This window comes from Leuciscus leuciscus, assembly GCF_965113295.1.
Source record: "Leuciscus leuciscus genome assembly, chromosome: 8".
NCBI classification, from domain to species: domain Eukaryota; kingdom Metazoa; phylum Chordata; class Actinopteri; order Cypriniformes; family Leuciscidae; genus Leuciscus; species Leuciscus leuciscus.
In genome coordinates, this window is record NC_138732.1 from 40,349,898 (window position 1) to 40,375,907 (window position 26,010).

Sequence of the window (26,010 nt, forward strand, 5' to 3'; positions counted from 1 at the left end):
ATAGAAGGTATACTTAACTAAGAACGTTTCGGGAAACACGTATTAACGATAAGGTACAGCTTAAGGTGTAACTTATGCTGGGTACACACCAAAAGATAATCGGGCTGATTTTGGGCCGATTTCTCCCCTTCCGACAATCCTAGCTATGTCCCGATTATCTTGATGGTTTAACTGATTATTTTATCAGATTTTCCCTTGGTGTGAGGTGTGTTAAGAGTGTCCGAACCTGCTCGGAAGAACGTCGGAGCCGCTCCGATCGCGAATCGTAAATATTAAACGTTTAATATTTACGATCAGAAATCCTGATGTGTGGGGGGGAACCCCGAGGACAAACACGCGCATGCTCTGGAGATTATCACGTGAAACGAAACAATATCCAATCAGAAAGCGAGATGATGGAAGACACGGTCATTCTCACACACACACACACTTGCAGGAAGCTTAATGTTAAGATTTAGTATTCATAAGTGTAAATTTCGAGGAAACAAGCCTTTGTTTTTCATTTTACATTTACATTTATTCATTTAGCTGACGCTTTTATCCAGAGCGACTTACAATTGCTATATATGTCAGAGGTCGCACGCCTCTGGAGCAACTAGGGGTTAAGTGTCTTGCTCAGGGACACATTGTGTCTCACAGTGGATTCGAACCCGGGTCTCTCACACCAAAGGCATGTGTCTTATCCATTGCGCCACTCCCATTTTAAGAGCAGAAATTTTACAATACCTAAACACAATATTGGGTTTGAAAAATAAGAAAGCTGCAAAGTGCGTTTCAATCTGTAAACATTTTCAAATTTTTGTTTAACTTTTAAGTTTGTCACTGTTTATGTATATGTCTTTTTATGTTTGTTTATCGGCTTTACTCTTTGTACCCCCCTGACTGTAATTGTATAATTCTTAAAATCAATAAAAAAAAAATAAAATAAAATAAAAAGCTGAGTGTTAAGGGTTCAGTGAGGTTCTATAGACTAGAGGGATTAAATAACTTTTTCTAAAGAGACAATAAATCCAATAAAGAATAAATAAAGACAATAAAGAATGAATATATTTCTGTATAAAAGGTTATATATAATGGTAGGTACAATGGTTTTTTCACGTGAATTTTCTGTGAAAATCATTCCAAACACTATCGCAATTTCTTCCTGCATATCGTCCGTCATGCTTATTCTGAAGTCTCACGATATTTTGCGAGATTTCCTGTGTTCATAGTCGAGACTCTGGTTGAAAATCTGTTTGTGTGTGGTGTGCTGTCTTTGTCACATCATGGCACACCACACACTATAGGAACAAAACGCTTAAATCTAGGATTTTTTGTCCTCATGTTTGTGGTCTGTCACATTTTGAAAATCTTTTAAGATGTAAAAAATCTTTTGGTGTGTACCCAGCATTAAGAACGACGTAGCATTAAGAACGTTTCGGGAAACCCAGCCCATAACCGATTGTAATGTACTGATGCTTTTCTGACGTCATTTGTCGCGTACGTGCTTTGTCGCGGTAGCATATGGAGACGGGGGGAAGTCTCTCGCAGGTCCTCTGTTCTAATACGCAACATTTCCCGCTCGGTCAAAACCACGCTCATAGCAGTAACGCCCATCAACGTGCAAATGTGGGGAGGCGTCGCGACACCACGCGACAGTCGTGTCACAAAAGTGGTGTCACGGTATGCAGAGAGAGAGTGAATCCAAAAGGCGAAAAGCAGGTGCAATAGTTCTTTAATAGAAATAGGGCAAAGCCGCTGTGGCCGATTAAACAAAGGAATTTCACAATAGAAATGTTCAGGTAGAGACTGTGAGAAAACTCAAACGGCAACTGAAGCGGCAGGTCCGGAAGGCTTGTATATAGCGAGGCCAGGGAAGCTGGTGAGGCGTCGGACCCTCTGCTACTCTCCACGGCAGGTAACTGGGCAAAGCACAAATCAGGTAACACACGGCAGATAAAGACTGGACTGGACTAATCTTCTGTAGGTAGAACACAATTGTGAGTACATACGTGACAGGCAAAAATAATCCGACAGAGAAAAGGAGAAAGATAGAGCTAGAAATAGAGAGACTAATGACAGGAGATAGAGAGCAGGTGTGAGGATGAGAGAACGAGGAGCAGCTGAAGGAGATGAGTGAGTGATAACGGGTGAGAGAGAGAGAATGGAGAAACAGGAACAGAGAGAAGTCAGCAGATGGAGACAGAGAGAAAAGAGAAAAGAACCAGGATCATGACAAGTGGATCAGTACCGTTAGAGATGCGCAGATGAGCTCCAACGTCACCCGAATCCGCAGCCAAAAACAAATCATCCACCCGCCCCAATAATTTTCCAGTAAAATTTCCCCAATGATTTAAGGCCCCGTTTACACGATGGGAAAACGCAGATATTTCCCTGCGTTTTGGCCTGTCATTTACACGAAAACGCCGTTTTTATCCCAGAAAACGATTATTTCTAAAAACTCCGGCCAAAGTGGAGATTTCTGAAAACGCCGGTTATGTGTTGCCGTGTCAACTGGGAGAAACGGGGTTTTAGGTTCTCAAACGTCACATTATGCGCCAGAAAATGCTTACGTCATGTGAGCGCCCTATGTTTAGAGTTTGTTCCATACTGTCTATGAGTTTGTTTGGCTACTATTTGATCATGGATGCTGTTAAAGTGGTACTCATTTTTACTTTTGTGAAAACGCTTTTGGCCTGTTTGCATTTGCTTCGCTGTCTGTCCACACGAACGAACCTCGCGCCATGTCTATTGTTTTGAAAGGAACAGGAAGTCGCTCGTGCTATTCGTCGTTGTCGATTTTGAGGATTCTGATTGGCTTGCATGGCTTTATCCTTCTCCTTACACTGCCGCCCCTTTGTATTTATGCGGGTTGATGTAAACGACAACTTTTTTTGAAAACGATATTGTGTGCACGATGTTATTTTTGAAAACGGAGGGGGAGAAATATTCGTTTCTCTAAATACCCGGCTATGTGTAAATGTGGCCTAAGTGTCCGCACCCGATGGTCAAATAATAATTATTCTGTGTTGTTACGCGTGATTATAAATGGATGATCGTCACCTTCAACAGCAGATTCGATGACGGTTGATGCGTGCATCTTTAATGGTAACATAATACCCTGATTAATGAGCGCTGCTTTTAAATGAACATTTCTTTAAAACAAAATTTATTTGACAGATTTTCCTTTTCTTAATGGCATAAACAAGCTTTAATCCCTTGAAACTTGAACTGGAATGTCATTGTTTCTGTCACTGCGACTTCCCGAACAGGCGAGCACATACACACGCGTGCACACATCACTTTTGAAGTAAAATTTTAAATTGAGGATGCATCGTGATATTGAATTGAACTGAATCGATGACATGATAATCGTAATCGAGTGTCGGTTCACACCCCTAACGACTGGATCCATTTATTTAGTCTGAACTTTATTTCTTTACAGGTGACGTGATTGTGTTGACAAATGAAATCGTCTACAGGCCGCGGTTTGTGTTAAAAAAAAATCCAACCTTTGGAATAGACTCTCAATTCCCAACGCCTCGGAATCAATTCTTTTTGGAATCGATTCCCAGCCCTAGTTCGAGCGACGCAAAAATATCCTGTGAATCTGAACGTGTTTGGAGAGGGGTTTTGGATGATTTGTTGGGTTTAACTGATTTCTGCGAAAGAAATTCTCCTCTCGATTATCATTTTGTATATAGAGTTTCACAGTTGATGGAAGACGTAGCAAACACAGTGGATAATTGTGGTTGTACAATAAATGGAAGGATTTGGGTTATGTTTGATGAGGCACAGAGTGTCATTCAACGACTGAGTCCCTCGGACCGTAGCAGCCGTAACGCTATTGTACTTCCAAGCATTCTTGAACTACACCAGTCGTTGAATGTTCCAGCAGAAGAGACGGCAAGATGCCTTGAACGGCCTGCACGCGTTTAACTACAGCGGTCAATCGCATGACTGACTTTATAGTATTATATACAGCATGTCAAAACATTAGGCTGAATATTTACTACAGTTAAGTTGGTTCCGTGAAGGCGGGGAACTCTCAAATGTATGTGAGTGCTTTAAAGGGCATTGAAGTCGGAATTTGTTCAAATATTATAATATAATTGTATTATGTAATACCTTACTATGATTAAAACATGCTTTGTTTTTAGGTAACGTGACTTGAACACCTCCATTACGAATGAGGAGTTGGATAGAATATTGGCGGAAATACACCACAGATACCCCAGTGCTGGCTACAAGATGATCTTGGGACACATAAGATCCAGGCAACTGCGTATACAAAGTAGGAAATGTAGCAAATATTAACAGTTTAATCATCTAATGTCTCATCCAGGTTTGATATTAACAGATTTAAGGACGTCTTAGGACGGCCCGACGCCTACGTTACAGTGTACCAGTTCCCAACAGTGTGTGGCACATTGATGGGAATCATAAACTTATTCGGTTGGTTTTAAGCATTTCTTTGGTAAAGTTAATGGATAATGTTGCTAATGTCTAGGGTCACACAGAATCTGCAATTACAGACCTAAATTTAATCATTTGCACATGTCTACAAAAGTAGTGGTCAACAAGTTACACAGTCAACAATTAGATTAAAAATGCAGACTTTTTGCATGTTTTTTTTTTGTTGCAGATTTGGGTAAAGAAACAGGTATAGAAAATGGTGTATTCTTTCAGATCTATCAGAATATAAGACTATTACACCATAATTGGTAGCTGAAAACAAAACAAAATGTTTAATATATAAAACTTTGTGACTGATGGGAATTTTATTTTGTAGACATGTGTAAAGGATTATATTTAGGTCTGTAAGTGCAGATTCTGTGTGACCCTGGACATTAGCAACATTATCCATTAACTCCTGACTGTAATCCATTATACATTGACTCCTGACGTCCTTAAATCTGTTAATATCAAACCTGGATGAGACATTAGATGATTAAACTGTTAATATTTGCTACATTTCCTACTTTGTATACGCAGTTGCCTGGATCTTATGTGTCCCAAGATCATCTTGTAGCCAGCACTGGGGTATCTGTGGTGTATTTCCGCCAATATTCTATCCAACTCCTCATTCGTAATGGAGGTGTTCAAGTCATGTTACCTAAAAACAAAGCATGTTTTAATCATAGTAAGGTATTATATAATACAATTATATTATAATATTTGAACAAATTCCGACTTCAATGCCCTTTAAAGCACTCACATACATTCAAGAGTTCCCCGCCTTCACGTAACCAAACTGACTTAACTGTAGTAAATATCCAGCCTAATGTTTTGACATGCTGTATATAATACTATAAAGTCAGTCATGCGATTGACCGCTGTAGTTAAACGCGTGCAGGCCGTTCAAGGCATCTTGCCGTCTCTTCTGCTGGAACATCCAAACGACTGGTGTAGTTCAAGAATGCTTGGAAGTACAATAGCGTTACGGCTGCTACAGTCCGAGGGACTCAGTCGTTGAATGACACTCTGTGCCTCATCAAACATAACCCAAATCCTTCCATTTATTGTACAACCACAATTATCCGCTGTGTTTGCTACGTCTTCCCTCAACTGTGAAACTCTATATACAAAATGATAATCGAGAGGAGAATTTCTTTCGCAGAAATCAGCTAAAACTAACAAATCATCCACAACCCCTCTCCAAACACGTTCAGATTCACCGGACATTTTTGCGTCGCTAGAACCCGTCTTCAAACTCCCGATGTAATGACGTATAGTTTCTCTAACTGTCCAATGACAGTGCGTGTTACATTTCCAAGTGGGAGACGGTTTGGCGCTTCAAATTGAGGTGAAAGTTGATTGGTTGCTCCTACGTGTGTGCTGTCCAATGGCATTTTTTAACTCGATTGACAAATAGATAAATAAAAGCATTTGGCAAAACGACAAAGAAAAGCATCTGGCAAACAGAGAGAGAAAAGGTTTGCCAAAAGCTTTTTTTTTTAAAGCAATTAAACATGTGCATTTAAAATGATTCATAAATTTACTTTTTATTGTTTTATTAATCTACGTTTAAAAACATGAATTAAATAAACAAACTGTCATCAGCCAGTGGCCCATGCATATCGACTGTCACTAAAAATCAGTGGTAAAACGTGAGGAAATGCTAGATTTTTAATAGCTGGCAAAGCTAAAGTCTAATGAAATACACTGACACCTTATTTTTGTCCTTTCAGAAGTAACTGAATGCCCTGCTACAGGTGAAACTCGAAAAAAATTTATCGTGCAAAAGTTAGTTTATTTCAGTAATTCAACTTAAAAGGTGAAACTAATATATTATATAGACTCATTACATGCCAAGTGAGATATTTCAAGCCTTTGTTATTAATAATTTTAATGATTATGGCTTACAGCTATGAAAACCTTTTCACAATATTCTAATTTTGAATTTGCAGTTTTCATAAGCTGTAAGCCATTATCATCAAAATTATAACAAATAAAGGCTTGAAATATCTCACTTTCTGAATATCTGAACCCCATAATAAAGATGGACAGTGACAGAAATTTGCAGTGGTAGCAGTACCCTGCGTACTGCTACCACTGCAAATTTCTGTCACTGTTTCTTACTAGTAAGCTTTCGGCTTTCTTACTAGTAAGAATTGTATTGCGAGTGAGAAAGTACAATTCTCACTCGCAAGACTCGCATGACTGCATTAGTGAACAAGGCCGAAGTCCACCATTCTCCAGTTCTCAAAGCTCTCGCTCTAAAAATGCTTGCTACCATATGGCAAGCCGTTTTAACTTTTATTAATTTCCAGGATATGAATTCTTGATATCAACAATTCAATTTTCATTAGTTCAAATTATAGTTATTGATATCAGGAATTAGATTTATACTAGTAACAATGACAATTTTTACTAGTTAAAATGCTCATTCTAGATATCAATAATTGAATTTCAACTAGTAAAAACTATAATTCTTGATATCTGTAATTGTATTTTCACTAGTGAAATGTCACCATAGGCTGCCATTCAAAATCAATTGTTGATTTCAAGAATTGATTTCTTACTAAATTCCAGTTTCACATATCAGAAATACAATTCTTACTAGTAAGAAAGCCATTTTAGATATCTGAAATTATATTGATATCAGAAATACATTTTCAGATATCAAAAATTAAATTTTTTACTAGTAGCAATTTAATTGTTGATATCAAGAATAGACATTTTTACTAGTAACCACGTAATTCTTGATATCAGGAATTCACATTTTTACTAGTAACAATGTAATTTTTGATATCAAATGAGAATATCAACAATTAAATTTTTACTGGTTAAAATGCTCATTCTAGATATCAATAACTGAATTTCAACTAGTAAAAACTATAATTCTTTACTATAAACTATAAAACTATAAAAACTATAAACAGCAAATGCATTTGGGCCCATCTGTGCACCATGGGCTGCTGGTCTGAAAACGAGGTGTGTTCAGTTGCATTGTTGGTGTGTTGCTATTTTGAGGAACTGAAACAGACTGCGCCATTGACCAACTGAAACCTGGTCTAAAGTAAAAAAAAAAAAAAATTACAGAGCGCGTTAATAATGTGTGCCTATAGACTCTGCTCATTACACGCACAGGGACGCACAGCAGCACATGCACAACAAACAAGCCAAATATTAAAAATAAAAAGGATTACAATGTAAAATATGGTCTGCTTGTGCGGTTTATAACCTCACACACGAGCAGATCTGTTTCCTCTGTGGAGAAGCGTTCAGTCTTTCCGCTGCGCAAAAGTGGATTTGGACACGCCCTAACTGCACTTGTGCCCTGCGCTTTAGACCATGTGCTTAGATCGTTAAAATAGGGCCATGTCTTTAAATGCAAAAACGCGTTCTGTGTGAACCGGCCCTAATGGATTTTGACACGGTGTAAGAGTCTATTCTGTTTAATTAGATTCCATTTATTTTCCATTTAAGTATTTTACAAAGACAGTTTTCAACATCATTCAGAGAATGTAATTATTTTATGTTTATGTAATGTTATGAAATTACCAAAGAATATAGCTAAACTAATGAAAATATGTTTACTGTTTACATATTGAATAATTCAGGTGAATGGAATATATAGGGTTTAAAATTGAATATTTCAGAATTATTGGCATACACTTAATATAACAAATGCATATTTGTTTGGTTATAATATTTGAATTAAGAAACTGATGTATTTACAACTTGATTTTTTAACATTCAGACATTTTCATTAATAAACAAATTAATTCTAGCCGAGAAAAAAAAAAAATGCATTTGCGCCCATCTGTGTGCCATGGGCTGCTGGTCTGAAAACGAGGTGTGTTCAGGCGCATTGTTGATGCGTTGCTATTTTGAGGAACTGAAATAGACTGAGCCATTGACCAACTGAAACCTGGTCTAAAGTAAAAAAAAAAAAAAATTATGTTTACAGAGCACGTTAATAATGTTAATAATGAAAAAAAAAGAAAAAAGCAAATCACATTAAAAGACAACAATTTTTGCAACATGAACTTAGATATTGGAAAGGTTGAAGGCTATCTTTTCAATTTCTCTTTTCTGACCACATTCAAAGAGACAGGCAATGTACTTTTGATCCCCACACTCTGCCAGATCTGAGTATCCACTTGGACCTTCATTGATGCACTACATTGATTTCCATTGCATGATGGGATCCATCGGTGATTTTTTCACATAGATTGTGAGATCCTTTCTCTTGTTTTTATCAGATGGATGAGAATAGAGCAGCCATGTACTCTGATCAGAGGAAAGAATTTTCAGCACACTGCCATGGCAACCCTTACCAGTCTCTATCAGCAGTGCAGATTTAGGCTATGTTCACACTTAGCGTCTTTTTTCAAACTGCCAGCGTCTGTTCTACATTATAACCCTATGGAGTAAACCGTTTTTTCAAAAAAGTCCTGAGCGCTTTTTTAGACGCCACCGCCGGCGTCTTTTTCTGCAGCTCAGAGCGTCTTTTTAAGTTGAAAAAAGTTCAACTTTTCTGAAAAAAACGCCCTACGTCAAGCGCCTTTTTGACAGCTGACCAATGACAAGCGAGTAGCGAGACCTGTCGTTTCCATAACAACAAGAACAACTGTCTGTCGTGCACCCACAAACGTCTTTGTGAACCGACATTCTCCTCCCCGGTAACTTCAAAAGCCAACGTAAGAGCCAACTTTCTCTTTCTCGACATTTTTTGCATCACACAGCACTAGGCTACTGTTGCAGCTCTTGTTATAGCAACAAAAGACGCGCTCGGCTGCTATTTGTAACCGAACGCTGCCAGCATTTTTTTTTGCAAAAAAAACGCCGTTGTCAACTTTTTCTTGTCAAAAAAGACGCTAAGTGTGAACATAGCCTTAGGCTTGTTAAAAGTTTCTCCACCATTCTCGCTTAGAGCCTCGACTCTGTGGCCGGATGTACTTCGAGCATTGCAGTACAGTGTGTCGTCTATCTCAGCCATCTGACACTCATTAGACACCAGATCTTCCATTTGGTTTCCTACGTTCCAAGTGCTTCCTTTATCTTTACTGTAGAATGCAAATGCACGTGATACGGGGTAGGATGAAGCAGTTTTGGAATCAAAATAATATGTATATGCTGGGATAATCAGCCTCCCGTTCTTCATTTGAACACCATGTCCTGGTCCAACAGCAAAGGTGGCCCAGTGTTTCTCCTTTTCACTGATCACATGTTTCAAGTTCGTAACATCACTCCAGCTTCTGCCAGTGTCCTTACTGGTTATGTAACAAAGTTGTGCCTGGTTCTTTCTTGCTTTTATTTGATCATCTTCAGAGACTTTAGTGGGAACACAAATAAAAAACAGGAAGAGCGTTTTAGAATCTTTCTCATAGACCGGACATGGATTCATGCTGCGGTGGCCAGGTAGACGAGCTTTATCGAGCACCAGATGAACACTGTCCCACTGAAATAAAAACATGACATCATGTGAAAACAATCTATGAAATAGTTCAAAAAAGAAAATTGTCTGTTATGAAAAATATTTTACGATTTTGGTTAAACGTGTCTAGTACCTCAACTTTCTTGTCATTCTTCCACAATCCTCTTCTCATCACAAGCACTTCTGCATCAGCGTCGTCAGGAGTTTTCCGCTTTTCAGCGAAGGCAAGGTAGGTTTGTTTGGCACTGATATAGATGAGAGCTGGAATTCTGTACGTCACCTGCTTATCACCAACTTTTGCCTCCTGTTTGAATAATATTTCTGCTGGTGTGTCGTCGAGAGGAATTGAATTGCTGTTTGAAGATGTATTGTTACCCATTGTAAAATTCTAGCCCTATAAACAGAAAGAATAAATAGTAGAGGTATCAGTAACAGTATCACCGTGCACTTCAGCCACGTGTATGAATGTATGAATTACACTGCTTGAGAGACCAACTCAAATCAAATCAGAATGATTTTAGACCTTTTCTCAGAATTATGTTGGCTTGATAAAAGTCCTTTGGACTTTCATTGAGGGGGTCAAAACTTTTATACAATAACCCTTTTAGGCTTGGTTTCACAGACAGGGCTTAGATTAAAGGGTTAGTTCACCCAAAAAGGAGAATTCTGTCAGTAATTACTCACCCTCATGTTGTTCCAACCCCGTAAGACTTTCGTTCATCTTCGGAACACAAATTAAGATATTTATTGTAACAACAATGACTTTGTGTTGGGGAATTAATTAGCTCAAATTAGCGGTAATATTCATCAATGTGAATATGCATCTGTTGCTTCCATAAATTAATTTATTCAAATTAGGGAATAGGTCAAAATCTCGGCTTGTATCAGCGATTACACAATTACTTGTAATAATCACTGATAGAGACGGGTAGCATTTACTCAATTTGGGGAATTTGAGGTAGAAGTTGAAGAAGGTTCATTTACCATGCAGACTGGCCGTCCAGCGGACAGAATGTATAATTTATGAACAGAAATCAGGCGTCTTTAACACTGATAGATAACACTTTCTTGTGGCCACAAAGAAGATAATTATCTCCGTGTTTTAGACAATTTTTAGGTTTCTTTTAAGAATAAAACCAATCGTAGAGCTTATAAGGTAAAATCTGCACTCGTCAGGGACTCAGAATTTGAAACAAAACAGGCAAACTTAATTCAAATGATTTAACAAAGTTTATTTAAACAAGCTAGCGATTACACAATTATTTTAAATCACGCAGGAGTAAAAATGCATAAACAAAACAGGCAATATAACGATCGTAATACAGAAATACAACAAAATAAAAAGGTTTTAGAGAGAGATTTGGGAGAGAGAGAGAGAGAGAGAGAGAGGAACTCAGCGAGAGGAAACTAATAGTTGAGATACGAATGATTTTAGGTGTGTGTGTGAGATGTGGAGATGGTAGCGTTTGTAAGGTGGGTGTGTCGCTCCGTGAGCACGTGGTAGTGTGTTTGTCTCGGCACACGTGGGTGAGAGTATATGTGTGTGTGTGTATGTGTATGTTTGTGTGTGTGAAAGAGAATTTAGAGAGAGGGATAGAAACAGTTTAGTCATTCACCACAAAACCCCAACGTTTCTCAGTAATATTTAGACAACTTTAAACAGCATTTCCTTCAGATTGCAAATTTAAAAGATCTACGTTACTCTGTTTGAAAGATCGGCCTTCCTTGGGTGCGTTCGTCTGTGTTGGATAAAGACACCTGGATCACGTGGTCACAGCGTTCTGGTTGCTATGGCGACTTGGAGCGAGCGAAGACTCAGCAAAGATTATCTTTAGCCTTAAGTTGGTTTTGTGGGTTGGTTTCAGAAGACTATACTATAGTAGTTCTAAGAAAAGACTTGGAAATAAAAGGAAAATAAAAGCGAGCGGAGCTTCCTTGAGGGAAGGAGGCGTGTCGTCTTTCTCTCTGGCGGACTGCAATGAGAGGAAAGGGGCGCGCAATTTTAAAGGGCTAAACTCACGCCTCCCTCACGTACGTGGGCCAATCGTCTTTAACAACGTATGGGCCCACCTCCTGACGTTTTGAGGTCTATGCGCCTCCTTTCCGCGGGGCTTTGAAACGATGAATTCGTCCATAACTTAATAACACTGGTATTTAATAAAACAATGCATTCTCTGATATTTTGTGTTAAAGATTCAGCATCGTTGGGGTTCGTGGAACACGGCAATACCGCGAATGACAGTTCTAATATCTAAAATCAAGGAGGTACATCATTTCTTGTAATTGTGGGCACCACAGAGTGATTACAGGCCAACAAACTACATAGGCATAATATTTGGGACAGGGGATCATACACATCAAGAAAATAAATTTAAAATGTTTTATACAAGGATTTTGGATCACACGTGGTGGTGCCTGAGTGTGTTTCTGTGTGTGTGTATGTGAGTGCGTCTTGAAAGTTCATACCCGTCCGCTGAACTCTTGTCCCCGTCGCTGCGGGTGAGGCTTATGTGTGTGCGTGCGTTTGGCTCTTTGGATTGATGTATTAGGCACAGACCACATGTTCTGGGCATCTGGTCTCTACAACACTGTTTTATTGTTGTGAAGAGTTAATTAGTGTCTATGTGTAAATCAGTGTCCGAGAGACTCCCTGGGGGGGGTGCTTTCGGGATCGCTCTCATTGGTCAGCGTTAGGCTCTCCCGGCCATAAACAGACGGTCTCTGTTGGTTTAGACGTAAGAGATCATGTAGAGTGAGAGATAGTCAATGATTTACACCATTTTTCGGCGCCGTTTGGGCTGCACGTCTTGCGCAGAGCAATCTCAAAACAGCAGAGGTGTCGTAAATGAGAGTGCTTTGGAATGTGAGAATAGCTTGAGTCAGAGCGAGACAGGGGTTTTGTAGATTTAGACTGCATTAATTAATTTGATTTAATCACCCTGCAACTGGTGATCTGCTCTCCGTTACATTCCCCCTTTTGATGAGTCGACCGGGCGTGTATGGGCCTAGTCGAGTCATCACGGTAACAACGGTCAGATGGCAGGTGCATGGATGGGCGGAGGCTGCACACGGGTGTTGCTTAGGACTGCAGCGTGAGCTCGATGAGGTCTTCAGCTTGCTCTAGTGGGGAGTCATCCTTCCGGAGGTTTCTCCTGAAGCCGACGGAGACTGCCTCTGTGAGCTTGGCTGTGGAGGTTCGAATTGCGTTGATCCTTCTGTACAGGATATAGGCCAAACCCAAAGCTAGGGCGTGTCCGAGGATGCTGGTAATGCACAGTGCGGTATCAGCGGCTGTCCATGTTTGTACCACAGGTGAAGTGTTCAGAATGGGTAGTCGAGACAATGCTTGAAGGGCTGAGTCCAGGGGAGCTATGTCGATAACTTGTGGCCCCCCTTTTTCAATCCAATCTTCCAGTTCGGGATCTAGAGTGAAATTGCGGTTCTTGAAGAACGACGGAATTTCTAGCTCGGCTTGGTACTCTTCACTTGGGAGGTGGTACAAGGCCAGGTCATCTAGGTGGAGGATGGCTCCTCGTGGGACTTGAATCCACATGCTTTGGTTGAGCAGGTTGACACGTGTAGCAGTGTCGTGTTGGTCATAGGTCAGTGTCGCTGACCGTACTGGAGTGTTCACGAGCCATCGGTTTCCTACGATCTCAGCTTGCGTCTCGGTGACCTGGTTGCGAGGTTTCGCATCGGCCGGACAACGTGCGTCGTTGGCTAGTTGTTGGAGGCCGCAGATCCCATCGGTGTAATCTCTGAGGAAAGGTTTGCTGGGACAGAGATAGTGAATGTCTTTCGTGCGGGTGCACATGTGTAGGTTAGGTGCTAGGTACAGTTGTGGGTCGCTGTCATGGTACGCTACCACGTCGGGAGTCCGTACTTTAAACTGAGTGTCCCGTTGCCAGAATCCGATGTTGACAATGTCTTTAAGACGGTAGATTCGGCTTGATTCGATGATTGGCAGATTGAGGAGGAAGCCAACCTCCCGCTGTGCCGGGTCAACGTACAGGGGAATGGCGCTACCTAAAGAGTAGGCGAGATGGGTTTGTATCGGATCCGTGGGTGCGGTGGTGGCGGAAGCCAGCACGGTTTGTACGAGACTCAGGGGTATTAGGTAAGGCGGGATCCTTCCCATGGCTAGGTTGTCCATGGAGGAGCTCACTTCTCTGAGCATGTCGGACATCAATGCGGTGACCAACTGAGTTTGGGCAAAGTCATTCTGGAAGACTGTGAACATCTGTCTCATTGAGTTCAAAGTTTGGTTCAACATGACGCTATGTGTGTTAAGGATGGTGACTGTACCTCTCAGTGTTTTGCCTATGGTGGTTAGGGATGCGCTTTGTGTGGTGAGTTGGTCTTTCAGCTGTGGGAGTTCCGTCTGGATTTCTGTCACATGTCTTCGTACCGTGGCGATGTTCACGGCATTGACGCTAGACATACCGATGTTGAACAGCGTGCCCACAGCTGCAGCGGCTCCGAGTAGGGCTCCGAGGAACCTTTTGGACCGTCTGTTGTGTCCACTCAGTTCGGCCTGGGTGAGAGTCACCTTTTCAAGTTGGTTCAGCATGTGGACGATGTCAGCTTCAGCATGGTCGAGGGCGGTTTCTGTCCATCTGGCACCCGCCCAACTGTAGTGAGTGGCGGATCTCGGGTAGTGCGCACGGTAGACGTTTCGGGGGTCGAGTCGCACGTACACTTTCTGTGTGTGTGTGCGGCAATTTGTGATAAGCAGTCCAGGCTGTTCTCTCAACACGATTCCCGAGGCTGGCCCCGGTGAGATGACATCGGGTGGTGGCTGGCCTCTGGTCGACTGAAAGCACATGATGGCAATCCACAGCAGCATCCTGTTACAGGCAAGAGTGAGAGAGGTGTGGATGAGAAGGGGAAAGAAAGAAGGCACAGATCAGCAAGGGTTGTCCCGGGGGATGGGACAGTCTTCTTTCCTGTAGGGACGGCGGTTGAGTTTAGTTCGTATTGGCCTCTTCTTGTCTGTCCCTACTACGGGCCACATATCTTTTAATTTGATTTCGGTGGACCCATTTGAGAACGGGTTCTCTTGGTCCCCGTTTAAGCTGGATCTGGTATGCTACAGGAGAGAGTTTGTTCACAATTTCATGTGGTCCAGTCCAGTGAGGCAGAAACTTTTTTGACAGTTGCTTGGGTGGCAAGGCGAAACTGTAGTACAGGACTTTGTCGCCCACACTGAGTTCTTGGTGTGATGCCTTTTTGTCGTAAAAGGCTTTCTGGCCTTCAGCGCTGGTCTTCAGGTGTTGCTGAGCGAAAGCGAAAGTTGTTTTCAAGTGTCTATGGAGCTCGTCCAAATATTGGGACGTAGTATAGGCGGTGACGAGGTTGTTGTCTCCTGGTTGGTACAACAGGTGTAAGGGCAGAGTCATCTGCCTCCCAGTCATGAGTTCAAATGGAGCCACTCTGGTGGATTCCTGTGGTGTGGCTCGGATAGCCATCAGCACCAGGGGAAGTTTCACATCCCAGTCTTTCTGGTTAGCCGACACATATTTTCTCAACATGGCGACCACCGTTCGGTTAGACCTTTCTACCTGTCCGGATGAGATCGGATGGTGACTGATGTGAAGTTTGGCTTGTACCCCTAGAATTCTCCAGATCTTTTGCATGATCTCTGCGGTGAAATGGGTACCTCGATCTGAATTGACTTTCAGTGGCAACCCGAATCGGGAGAAGATGTGGTTCATCAGGAGATATGCCGTTGTTTGGGCGGTGTCGTTAGGTGCTGGCAGACACTCTACCCACTTGGTAAACTGACACACCACCGTGAGAAAGTATTTGTTACCTCTGCTCGATCTGGGCAGCGGTCCCACCCAATCAATTTGGAGATCTGACCAGGGAAATGTGATTCCTCTGCGTTGCAACGGGGCTCTGTGAGTTAGGTTTGTTGGGTGAAACTGACAACAGACCAGGCATTCTCTCACATACTCTGCCACATCCTGCTGCATACCTGGCCAGTATGCCACTTGTCTAAGTATCTCATACGTGGCTCTGGTACCGTGGTGCCCCGCGTAAGGTGCGTTGTGGGCGTGGTTTATCATCTCCCCCCTTTGACATCGGGGCACGACAAGCTTGGGCGAAGTGGTGTCATCGGTGACAAACCATAAAATGTCGTCCCGCACACGCAGCATGTGTTTGCTGTTGTGTAAGTGTCTGAGATCTGAGTTATCAGAGGTGTCAGACGGTGCGATTGGGTTGGGGGAGGGGTCTTTGAGGTGGAGAATCATAGTCTTTATGGCAGTGTCTGAGGCTTGCATTTCTGCAAGGTCGTTGTTTGAAATTTGTGGGGTTAGTGACAGCATCTGCGAAGCAGGTGCAGTAGCAGGTGATGGTTTCTTGCTTCGGGTTAGCACTGCTACATCGGGGGTGGGTGAGGGTTTCGGGGAATTCCACGGTTCACCGTGTAGGGCACCCGCTTTTGGAGGGCGTCAGTGTGGTCATTGAAGTCTTTGTCTTGGCCTGGGAGTTTGGAGTGTCCTTTTACCTTTTTCCAGTACACGGCGAGATCGTGTGTCGTTGTGATGTTATCACATTCCTGGAACAGGTGTTGGTGTTTTACAGGCTTGTTGTTAGCAGTTCTGAAACCATTCTGTTTCCAGGTCTGGAGATGGCATACAAAACTGAGTCTGGCATAGTTAGAGTCTGTGCAGATGAGAAGTTCTTTGATGTTGTTTGATGCTGCGATTTGCAGAGTTATGAGAATTGCTGCGATTTCTGCATACTGTGATGACTTGGGGCCTAGCTTGAAGTGTTGTGGTGGGCATGGGTGGTCGTTCACCCACAGTACCCCTGCACCTGCTTTTAGGATGCCCTCGCTGTTGTAGGAGCATCCGTCCACGTAGGCTGTGGGCATGCCTTCGCACACATTCTTGTCAAAGTACCTGTGGCAGGTCAGTGGTGGTTCTTGGGGCTCAGGTGTGTTCAGCGTTGCGGCAGGAGAGTTGTCAGAGCAGTTTTGACAGGCCGCCAAGCCGTTACCTAGAGCGGATTTGTGGTTTTGTGCATATCTTGCCTCGACGTTTCGTCCTTGGAGAGCCATTAGCCATGTAGCAATGCGTGAATTAGTGACAACGCCGTCGCGGATTCGCTGGCTATTGAGGAACATGACGGGCTGGTGGCATGTTTCTATGATGACTTTCTGTGCACCAATGTAGTTGGAGAAGCGCTGAATTGCCCACACTGTACAGAGCAAAGCTTTTTCGCAGTCTGAGAATTTACATTCTGGAGGGAGAAGTGTCTTGCTGGCATATGCGACTACCTTCTTGTCTTGGTCATGTTGTTGGTATAGGCCAGCACTGAGACATTGGTTTGAAAACCCAGCTTCCAGGTGGAATTCTTTTTGTGGATCAGGGTAAGCAAGGCATGGAGCTGTGCATAAATGTCTTTTTAGTTCTACCATGGCGTGTTCTTGAGCATCTGACCAGACGAAAGGGCAGTCCTTTTTCAACATAGTTGTTAAAGGCCTGGCGATGTCTGAATAGTTTTCGATGAACTGTCGGGAGTAGTTGCAAACTCCTAGAAAGCTTCGAAGTTCTGAGACGTTAGTGGGGGGCTTGATGTTTTGGATGGCATGAATACGGTTTGATTGTGGTTCAATGCCATGGGGTCCAATGAGCAAGCCAACGTAATTGACCTTGCTTTTACACCACTGCCCCTTGTGGAGGGCTATTTTGGCGCCGGCAGCAGATAACTGGTTTAAAACATAGTCAATTTCTTTTAGGTGGTCTGCCACCGTCGTGCTTTTCATAAGCACATCGTCGACGTAAATCAGGTTACCTCTCATCCTGGCGTCTGGACATGCTTTGTTCAGGAATATGTTGAATTCAGCTGGTGAGTTTGCATATCCGAACGGACACCTGTTGAAGGTGTACTGTCGGTTGCCAAACGTGAATGCCAGCTTGTGTTGGTCGTCAGGGTGTACTGGAATGGTCCAGAATCCAGAGGCCACATCGAGTGTAGAGAAGATGGTGGCTCCTCTGATTTGTGGGATTTCCTGTTCCAGCTGAGTCATGGGCCATCGTGACAATGGCACCTGTTGATTTAATTTGCGATAGTCGATGGTCGGTCTCCACTTTCCATTAGGCTTGAGAACAGGCCATAGTGGCGCAGAGTATGTGCTGTTGCAGGCTCGAATGACATTTTTCTCAAGCATTGATTCGATGATTTCCCACACCGGTTCGTGTGAGGCGATGGGAATCTTGTATTGCTTGACAAAGGTGGGCGGAGCCTCAGGGTGCGTGGGGATACGCACTGTGTGGAGGTCCGTCAGACCACAGTCTAAAGAGTCTTTCGCAAATGATTCTTTGAACTTGTATAGGACTTGTTTTAGTCTTTGGCGGTCTGCATCATCCTGAAGGGCATCAGCATCCTGTAGAATTTGTTGCACTTGCAATTCGAAACCTTGGTATGGTTCCTCTGTTGGTTTGTCATCAGTCGGGTTGGTTTCAACCGGCACGGCAGGTGCGTCAGCTTCACTGACGGGCTGGTGGGAGACTGTGTACACTGTGAGGTGTTGATCCTCTGTCAGCTCTGTTCTGCACACACGGTGTTTGGCTACCGACATGACAGATGTGATGGCAATGAATTGGAAGGGTGCTGTGAACAATGTATTGTCAGTATGTCCCTCAGGTATCAGTGCAGGTGGAATGGGCCCTATTACGGGTAGTATCAGTTCAAAGTCATGAAAGTCATTACTGACTAGCCATCCCAGTCGGTAGGCTTTGGGGATGTTGATGTCAGCTGCTGTGCAGTTGTTGAACAGAATGTAGACTACCCGAGATGACACTTCAGTGAGGGGTGTGGCTTCGAGGGTGAGTCCGAGTTCTACACATTCAGGTGAAGGTTGGAAGAAAGCCAGCGTGTGGTTTAGGGTTTGGCCCTGTCGCAGGTTGAGGCGCACGGCGACGCCTTTCGTGTAAGCAGGTACGACGGTTCCTTGTTCGTTGATGAGGGTGCAGACTTCAAGGATGGTCTGACCTGACAGTAGATTGTCATGACTGATGGGAACAGGTGGCAGTGAAATCAATGGAGCCCATACAACCTCATTAAACATGTCCACATGAGCCTTGAGGCGAATCAAGATGTCTGCTCCAATGTAGACGTCGTGAGCTGGGTCTTCCAGGATCAGGAAGTAATGGGTCAAGTGCCGGTGATTCCATGTCAAGTTCAAGGCACAGATCCCTTTGGCAGATGTCAATGAGGTTGGTTCTGGGTTCAAAGGGAAACGGGTGCGTTTACAGGTGTAGGACAGGTCTGGAGTCTGTTCAAGAATTGCATTGAATAGTGACAAGCTTATAGCTGAGTTGTCTGCCCATAGTGCCAGGATAATGTCTGTTGCGGTTACGTCCTGCAGCTGCAGGGGAGTTTTTACCTGGGGGCAGTAATTATCGGAGTCTGGCGTTGTTCTGAACGTGCAGAGTAGCGAACTTGAACCCTGAACAGCTGTGGGGATTTCATCCTCATGTTTGGCTGAGGGCATTTCCACGATCCTTGTGGCTTGGCATTCTGGCTCAATGGATTTGTGCGGCTGGAGGGGGAGGGGTTCGCGCACCTGAGCCCAAATTTGTAGATGCTTGAAGTCCAACAAGGGTTCAAAACGGTCTAGCAGGTCCTTGCCTATGAGAAATTGATAAGTGTTCATAGGGGAAATATACACAGGGTGGACTACGCTCATAGGGCCGATTGCCAGGTGAATGGGAGCTAAGTTCTTTAGCTGGATGTCGTTCTGGCTGTATGACTGCACGTTCAGCTCACAAGTGTGGAATTTAAGAGTTCGGTTTTGTCTTTGCGCTTCACACTTGAGTTTTTGAAATAGTTGAGCAGAAATTAGCGTTAGGTCAGAACCTGTGTCCACCAGGGCTTCGAGCTGCATTTCCTTTTCTAAGGTGATGGCTAAGTACAGTTTTCGTGCCACTCCTCTCTCAATGAGGTTGCCCAGGAGTTGTGGCATGGGCTCTTGTGTGCTGATTGACAAGCAGTGGGGGTAAGTCTCTAGTGTCTCGTTGTTGGTGCAGATTACTAGGACAGCGCTGTCTGGCATTTTGTTGTGAGAGCTGCTGCAGTCTTGTGCAGGAAGTGTTGTTGTCAGCTGGAGGGAGTGAGTTGAGCTGTCATTTGGTGATGCAGCAGCGAGTTCGATAGTCTTTGGTTTGACAGCAGTGTTTTGCGGGGCTGTCAGTTTGAGGGAGTGAGTGGAGCTGTCATTTTGTGATGTGACAGCGAGTTCAGCAGTCTGAGGTTTAACAATAGTTTCAGGTGGGTTGTCAGCGTGAGGAGCATTGGTTTCAGGCCTGTGGGCTAGTCATGCGGTGTCTGGTTTATCTTTGTCTTCCTTGTGAGGTTTCTTTTGGACAAGATTTCTCAGTGCTCTTATGAGTTCTGCTTCTTCGGGCGTGGCTGCACTGTTTCTGTCGGGTGTGGGCTCCATTTTGACTTTACCGTCGTCATGTCGAGATGGGTCCCTTGGCCGTTTATCTGGGCTTGTGGTTCGGGGAGATCGGGGTCGGCCCCTTCTGGGGTTGCGGTCGGCTTCCCAGCTGCCTCCGCCTTTTTGGTTGTGGGGGAAGCGATGCCGGTCCCAGGATCCACCGAAACGATCATTTTGCGGCCTTGGGCGGACACCCCCCCGGTTTCGCTGTCCTCTGCCGGCTTGGAACGGTCGGGACTGTTTGTTGCCGGGTTCGTAGTTGGCGGGCTGTGCACCCTCCAGGGCAAGTTCTGGACCGGGCGCAGCGACGGCACACACTGTGGGGTATTTTACAGGTTTTTCAGACACAGTCTTTTGTTTTACGTACGCTTTGTGGGCCAGGTCACGTAACTGTTGAATTGACAGGGTCCGTGGACAGACTAGAACGCCCAGGTGCGCACTTTGACTTGGGTGGAGATTCCGCAGAAAAAGCGTTTTGAAACTCACGTCCTCTTCCATGTGTGCCTCATTCCTCGGTCCGAAGTAGGCGAGCCGCAGACGTTCGTAGTAGGCTTGCGGCGTTTCCAGACGAGCTTGTTTGAGGTCCATTGCCGCAATGATGCCTTGGTCCGAGTCTGGATCAGAGAATTCACGGATCAGGGCTTGTCGTAATTGTGGATAGTTCGTTTTAACGGATTCTGGCTGGCGATCCAGGAAACTTCTCACGATGCGCCCAGAAGTGGTCCGAAGGAGATATAACTTGTCCCAAGTCGTGACATTGTCCACAGTTTGCAAGTGAAATTCAATATCGGTTAAATAAGAGTGCACGTCGTTGCCACCTGCTGGATTTGGGTTGAATGTAGGGATGTTTCTTGCCAGCTTGTCCAGTTCTTTAGAGGCTGTGCGGTGACTGGTGGCTCGTCTTTCCGGGACGGGGCCAGCAGGTGAGATAGTGTCAGGACGTGGGCTTTCCTCTTCTTCTTTAGCTTTAATAGTTTGGCTGTGAAGTGCAGGTTCGCGGGTAAGGAGAGACGGGGTGGTGTGTGTCTCCCCCTCCCGCTTATCTTGTAGGTCGTACACATGTTTGAGTTCACAGTGGACCATGTCCAGCTCGCCCTTAAGCTCATGTCTTTGTTGGATGAGCTCGTCAATTTCAGCTCGGGCTTTCTGCAAAAATGTTTCACAAACTTTGACTCTAGCGTCTCTGTCCGTTAATTTTGTGCGTGCTCTTGCTAGCAGATCCTCTCCACGTAGCAGCTTGGAATTTAGGGCAGCAGTGGTCTGTTTCTCCGCCTCCACTGTCCTGTCCGTGTCCAGACGCAGGTCCTCCAGGGCCTGCTGTAATCTTTCCACTTCCTGTTGTAGTCTTTCCACTTCCTGTTGTAGTTCCGGGTGTGTTTCCTCCTCAGTTCCCAGAAGTAGCTCGTCCAGTTGTTGTTGTGCCAGCTCCTTTTGTTTGCAGGCCTCCTTTAGCTGAGTCTTTAGTCCAGCGGTGTCCTTTTCCAGCTTGGCTTTGTCCTTTTCCAGCTGGGCTTTGTCCTTTTCCAGCTTGGCTTTGTCCTTTTCCAGCTGGGCTTTGTCCTCCTCCAGCAGACGTGCCTGGGACACCAGGTAGTGAGAGAGACTCCCGATGAGGCGACTCCATTCTTTTGAACTGTAGGCCTGCGTGGGGTCCTGGGACATGATCTGGTCCACGTTGTTGTCCAGTTCCTGTTGGGTCAGGAGTTTTGGGTCACCGAAGTCTTTGGATAGACAGCCCGTAGTCATGGCGGACAACCACGCTTCCAGGCTACTCCAGTGAGCCGCAGGGCTGGATGAGCGCGACATGTTGACTCACTGTAGGCGAGAGAAAACACAACACACACACACACAAGAAGGGCCAATGCAATCGTGTCGTGAAGCTAATAAACTATAGGACGGTATGCCGTCTATAGAACTTTGGGCTAACTGACTTTAGACAGTTAGGCGGGTCAGCATAGGACCCGGAATAGAGACTGTTCAGTTGTCCCTCTATTACTTAGCTTTTTGGGGTCTCGTTGGTGCACTGAAAAACAAGTTACCACAGAACATGCAAGGCCCGAGTAGGCGAGGATTTAAAGGGGAGGAAGAAACAGAAATTGAACACAAAAACAAAAACAAAAATATCAGTGATTTGATCTGAGCTGTAATTTGGACACTAATAGCACAAAGGATGTGCCTTGGGGGAGATATTTAAGATTATGTGGCTTATAGTGGGAGGCAGAGTTTTTTTTTTTTTTTAAATGATTTAGTCTTACCTGAAATGGACGGAGGTCGCCCCGGCCGGCCCTCCCCGAGCGCGGTCAACCTTCCTGGCGCCCCGAACACCTGGCCGCCGTGACCTTGGATTCTCCGTTACTCTGCTCACGGACACGACCCCTCAAACAGGGTGACTTTTAACACAATCCTAGTAGTTCCGGAGATATCAACCAACCAAACGCAATGCAAAGGTGGGTGCGTCACAGAACGATGGCAGGGTCTGCCTAGTGTTTGCGCAGCGGTCCCAACAATTGACTCTTGCGTCGGTTTTTATGGCTGACACTCCGAAGCACCGGATTGCTGAGGTCACGCACTGCGTGCCGCCGCCCGTGGCAGAGGTAAGAGAAACTCAAGGGTCACCGCACGGTCAGTGTCGGAAACGTCAGTCGGGAGACTCACCCACAGAGGTCGAACCGGGACTTTCCTAGTCCACTGCAAGTGCTGAGATTCTTGCCTTTAAGAGCCACAACATGGAGTGAAACAAGGGACTTTAAAGTGAATTAAGATTTCTTGCTTGCACCAAATGGGTTATGTGGTAAAATAACAAAATAAAACTCCGCAGAGGAAGAAAACACAAAACAAAGTAAAATTAAACCAACCTTGAAGCGGAAAAACCGAATTAAAGGGGTGTATGGTCTTGTCAGTTAAAGGTGAAACAGAAGAAGGTTAGCGGTTTCTCGATGTAGGTGGAAACAGGAGAAGCGGTGCGGTAGACCACTGTAGTGGTTTAATAGAGCCTCTAGGGGGCGCTCTTCCTCTCGTCGGTTCGCCTTAACTGTTGGACACACTTAAACTTTTAATTCAAAATTGGCTTAAAATCAAATCCAAATAATCCTGGGGTACCTTAACAGAGAATTCGAATGGTTATTTATAACAATCAAACAACACTTAAGTTATTTTGTAATGATTACAAACTAATCATTCGAAATCAGCATCTATGGAATGAAATTCAACAGAGTAAATTTGTAGAAAGCTGACTTGGACAGGGAGCTTCCACTAGGGGGCTCTGTCTTTCTCAGGGGTATGATGATTGGGAATAAAAAAAATTTTTTTTTTCTTTTTTAGAAATGGAAGGATTTCAACAACAAAATAAAATAATCACTATAACATTGAAGTTGTTATTAAATGATTATTTAAAAATGGGAATAAACCCAAACAGAATCATCAATCTAGATTTAGAAGTGGAAAACACAGCAGGGTATAGTGACCCTGAGGAGAAGAGGGATAGTTGACCTGGAGGGGTGTGGCCACGTGGGGCACTGTCCTCTTCCGGGTGAACTATCAGTGCTTTTGGATTGAGACACCCTATAATTTCCGGTTTCCTTTCTGGGAATTTAAATTCACAATAAACTGTCTCAGTCCAAAATACAAGGGTTGTTTTAAACGAACTTAGCGAGCTGTAAATACAAATATGTATTTAAACAGCGTCTTAGATACTTACGACCGCGAATTTATTTATTTATTTTTTATCACCAAAAATCAAGGCGGAAGGAAATGGCCGACGGGTGTTTACCCCGTCGTCGACCACGCGGTGGCAGTGTTGCGCTTACGCGGAACAAAGACACGAGGTGGTAAATTTAAAACATGAGAACAATACACGCCTGTAAGATTGACTTCAGCAATCGCAATTTCACGCGTGCAGGCCTTTTACAAACACAAAAATCACACTGCAAATAAATTCTTTAAAAAGGTCACGCAGACCTTTTGCAAACACAAAAATCACACTGCAAATAAATTCTTGAGAGATCACGGCGGATCTTTTGTTTCTGTTCTGTGCAGAACTATAACGCGGGTTTCTTGCTGGTTAGCAAAGCCAGTGGTTTAACCCGTAAGTGTCGTTGCTAGCGACATACAATAGAATATATTCTTTCTGACCGGAGTAGCTTACTTTGCTCTCGGGGTTTACAGAAATACCGGTAACAATGCCTGATGGACTCCTTTGTTCCAACACAGGTATTAAAACAGAATTACATGTACGGTCAAGCAAAAGAGATGTTTATTTTCCTCTAATTTTGGACTCGCAACACTACTGTAAACTTAACTGCAGTTTTTCTCCACGACCAGACTTAACTGGTGGGTTATGGCTTTTTGCCCTTTGATCAGTTTTTCGAGTCGACTTATTCAGTAATTCAATACTTGTTTAGTAACGTTACAAGATTCAAACGCGCACAAAAACGTTAAACTTTCAAAAATCACACATGAATATCAAATTGCACAATTTGTATCAAAACTGAGTATGAGAGTGCCCGCATTCAAAAAACCAATATTTATGTAACAACAATGACTTTGTGTTGGGGAATTAATTAGCTCAAATTAGCGGTAATATTCATCAATGTGAATATGCATCTGTTGCTTCCATAAATTAATTTATTCAAATTAGGGAATAGGTCAAAATCTCGGCTTGTATCAGCGATTACACAATTACTTGTAATAATCACTGATAGAGACGGGTAGCATTTACTCAATTTGGGGAATTTGAGGTAGAAGTTGAAGAAGGTTCATTTACCATGCAGACTGGCCGTCCAGCGGACAGAATGTATAATTTATGAACAGAAATCAGGCGTCTTTAACACTGATAGATAACACTTTCTTGTGGCCACAAAGAAGATAATTATCTCCGTGTTTTAGACAATTTTTAGGTTTCTTTTAAGAATAAAACCAATCGTAGAGCTTATAAGGTAAAATCTGCACTCGTCAGGGACTCAGAATTTGAAACAAAACAGGCAAACTTAATTCAAATGATTTAACAAAGTTTATTTAAACAAGCTAGCGATTACACAATTATTTTAAATCACGCAGGAGTAAAAATGCATAAACAAAACAGGCAATATAACGATCGTAATACAGAAATACAACAAAATAAAAAGGTTTTAGAGAGAGATTTGGGAGAGAGAGAGAGAGAGAGAGAGAGAGGAACTCAGCGAGAGGAAACTAATAGTTGAGATACGAATGATTTTAGGTGTGTGTGTGAGATGTGGAGATGGTAGCGTTTGTAAGGTGGGTGTGTCGCTCCGTGAGCACGTGGTAGTGTGTTTGTCTCGGCACACGTGGGTGAGAGTATATGTGTGTGTGTGTATGTGTATGTTTGTGTGTGTGAAAGAGAATTTAGAGAGAGGGATAGAAACAGTTTAGTCATTCACCACAAAACCCCAACGTTTCTCAGTAATATTTAGACAACTTTAAACAGCATTTCCTTCAGATTGCAAATTTAAAAGATCTACGTTACTCTGTTTGAAAGATCGGCCTTCCTTGGGTGCGTTCGTCTGTGTTGGATAAAGACACCTGGATCACGTGGTCACAGCGTTCTGGTTGCTATGGCGACTTGGAGCGAGCGAAGACTCAGCAAAGATTATCTTTAGCCTTAAGTTGGTTTTGTGGGTTGGTTTCAGAAGACTATACTATAGTAGTTCTAAGAAAAGACTTGGAAATAAAAGGA

The 26,010-nt window shown here is 43.6% G+C and overlaps 2 protein-coding genes across 2 annotated transcripts in view; both read right to left on the minus strand.

Moving 5' to 3' along the window:
* Positions 1 to 26,010, minus strand: part of LOC309505013 (zinc-binding protein A33-like) — a 136,280-nt gene that overhangs the window by 63,313 nt on the left and 46,957 nt on the right. The window lies entirely within an intron of this gene.
* LOC309505299 (sialidase-3-like) overlaps positions 1,778 to 26,010 on the minus strand; it is a gene marked incomplete at its 3' end in the record, with an annotated part of 31,795 nt that continues 7,562 nt past the window's right edge. The window contains exons 2-4 of the mRNA XM_082178675.1: positions 9,999 to 10,259; positions 9,305 to 9,889; positions 1,778 to 1,960 (exon numbers count right to left, since the gene is read on the minus strand). Of these exons, the coding sequence (XP_082034801.1) occupies positions 1,778 to 1,960; positions 9,305 to 9,889; positions 9,999 to 10,244 (1,014 nt within the window). The 5' untranslated portion in view covers positions 10,245 to 10,259. The remainder of the gene's footprint in view (positions 1,961 to 9,304; positions 9,890 to 9,998; positions 10,260 to 26,010) is intronic.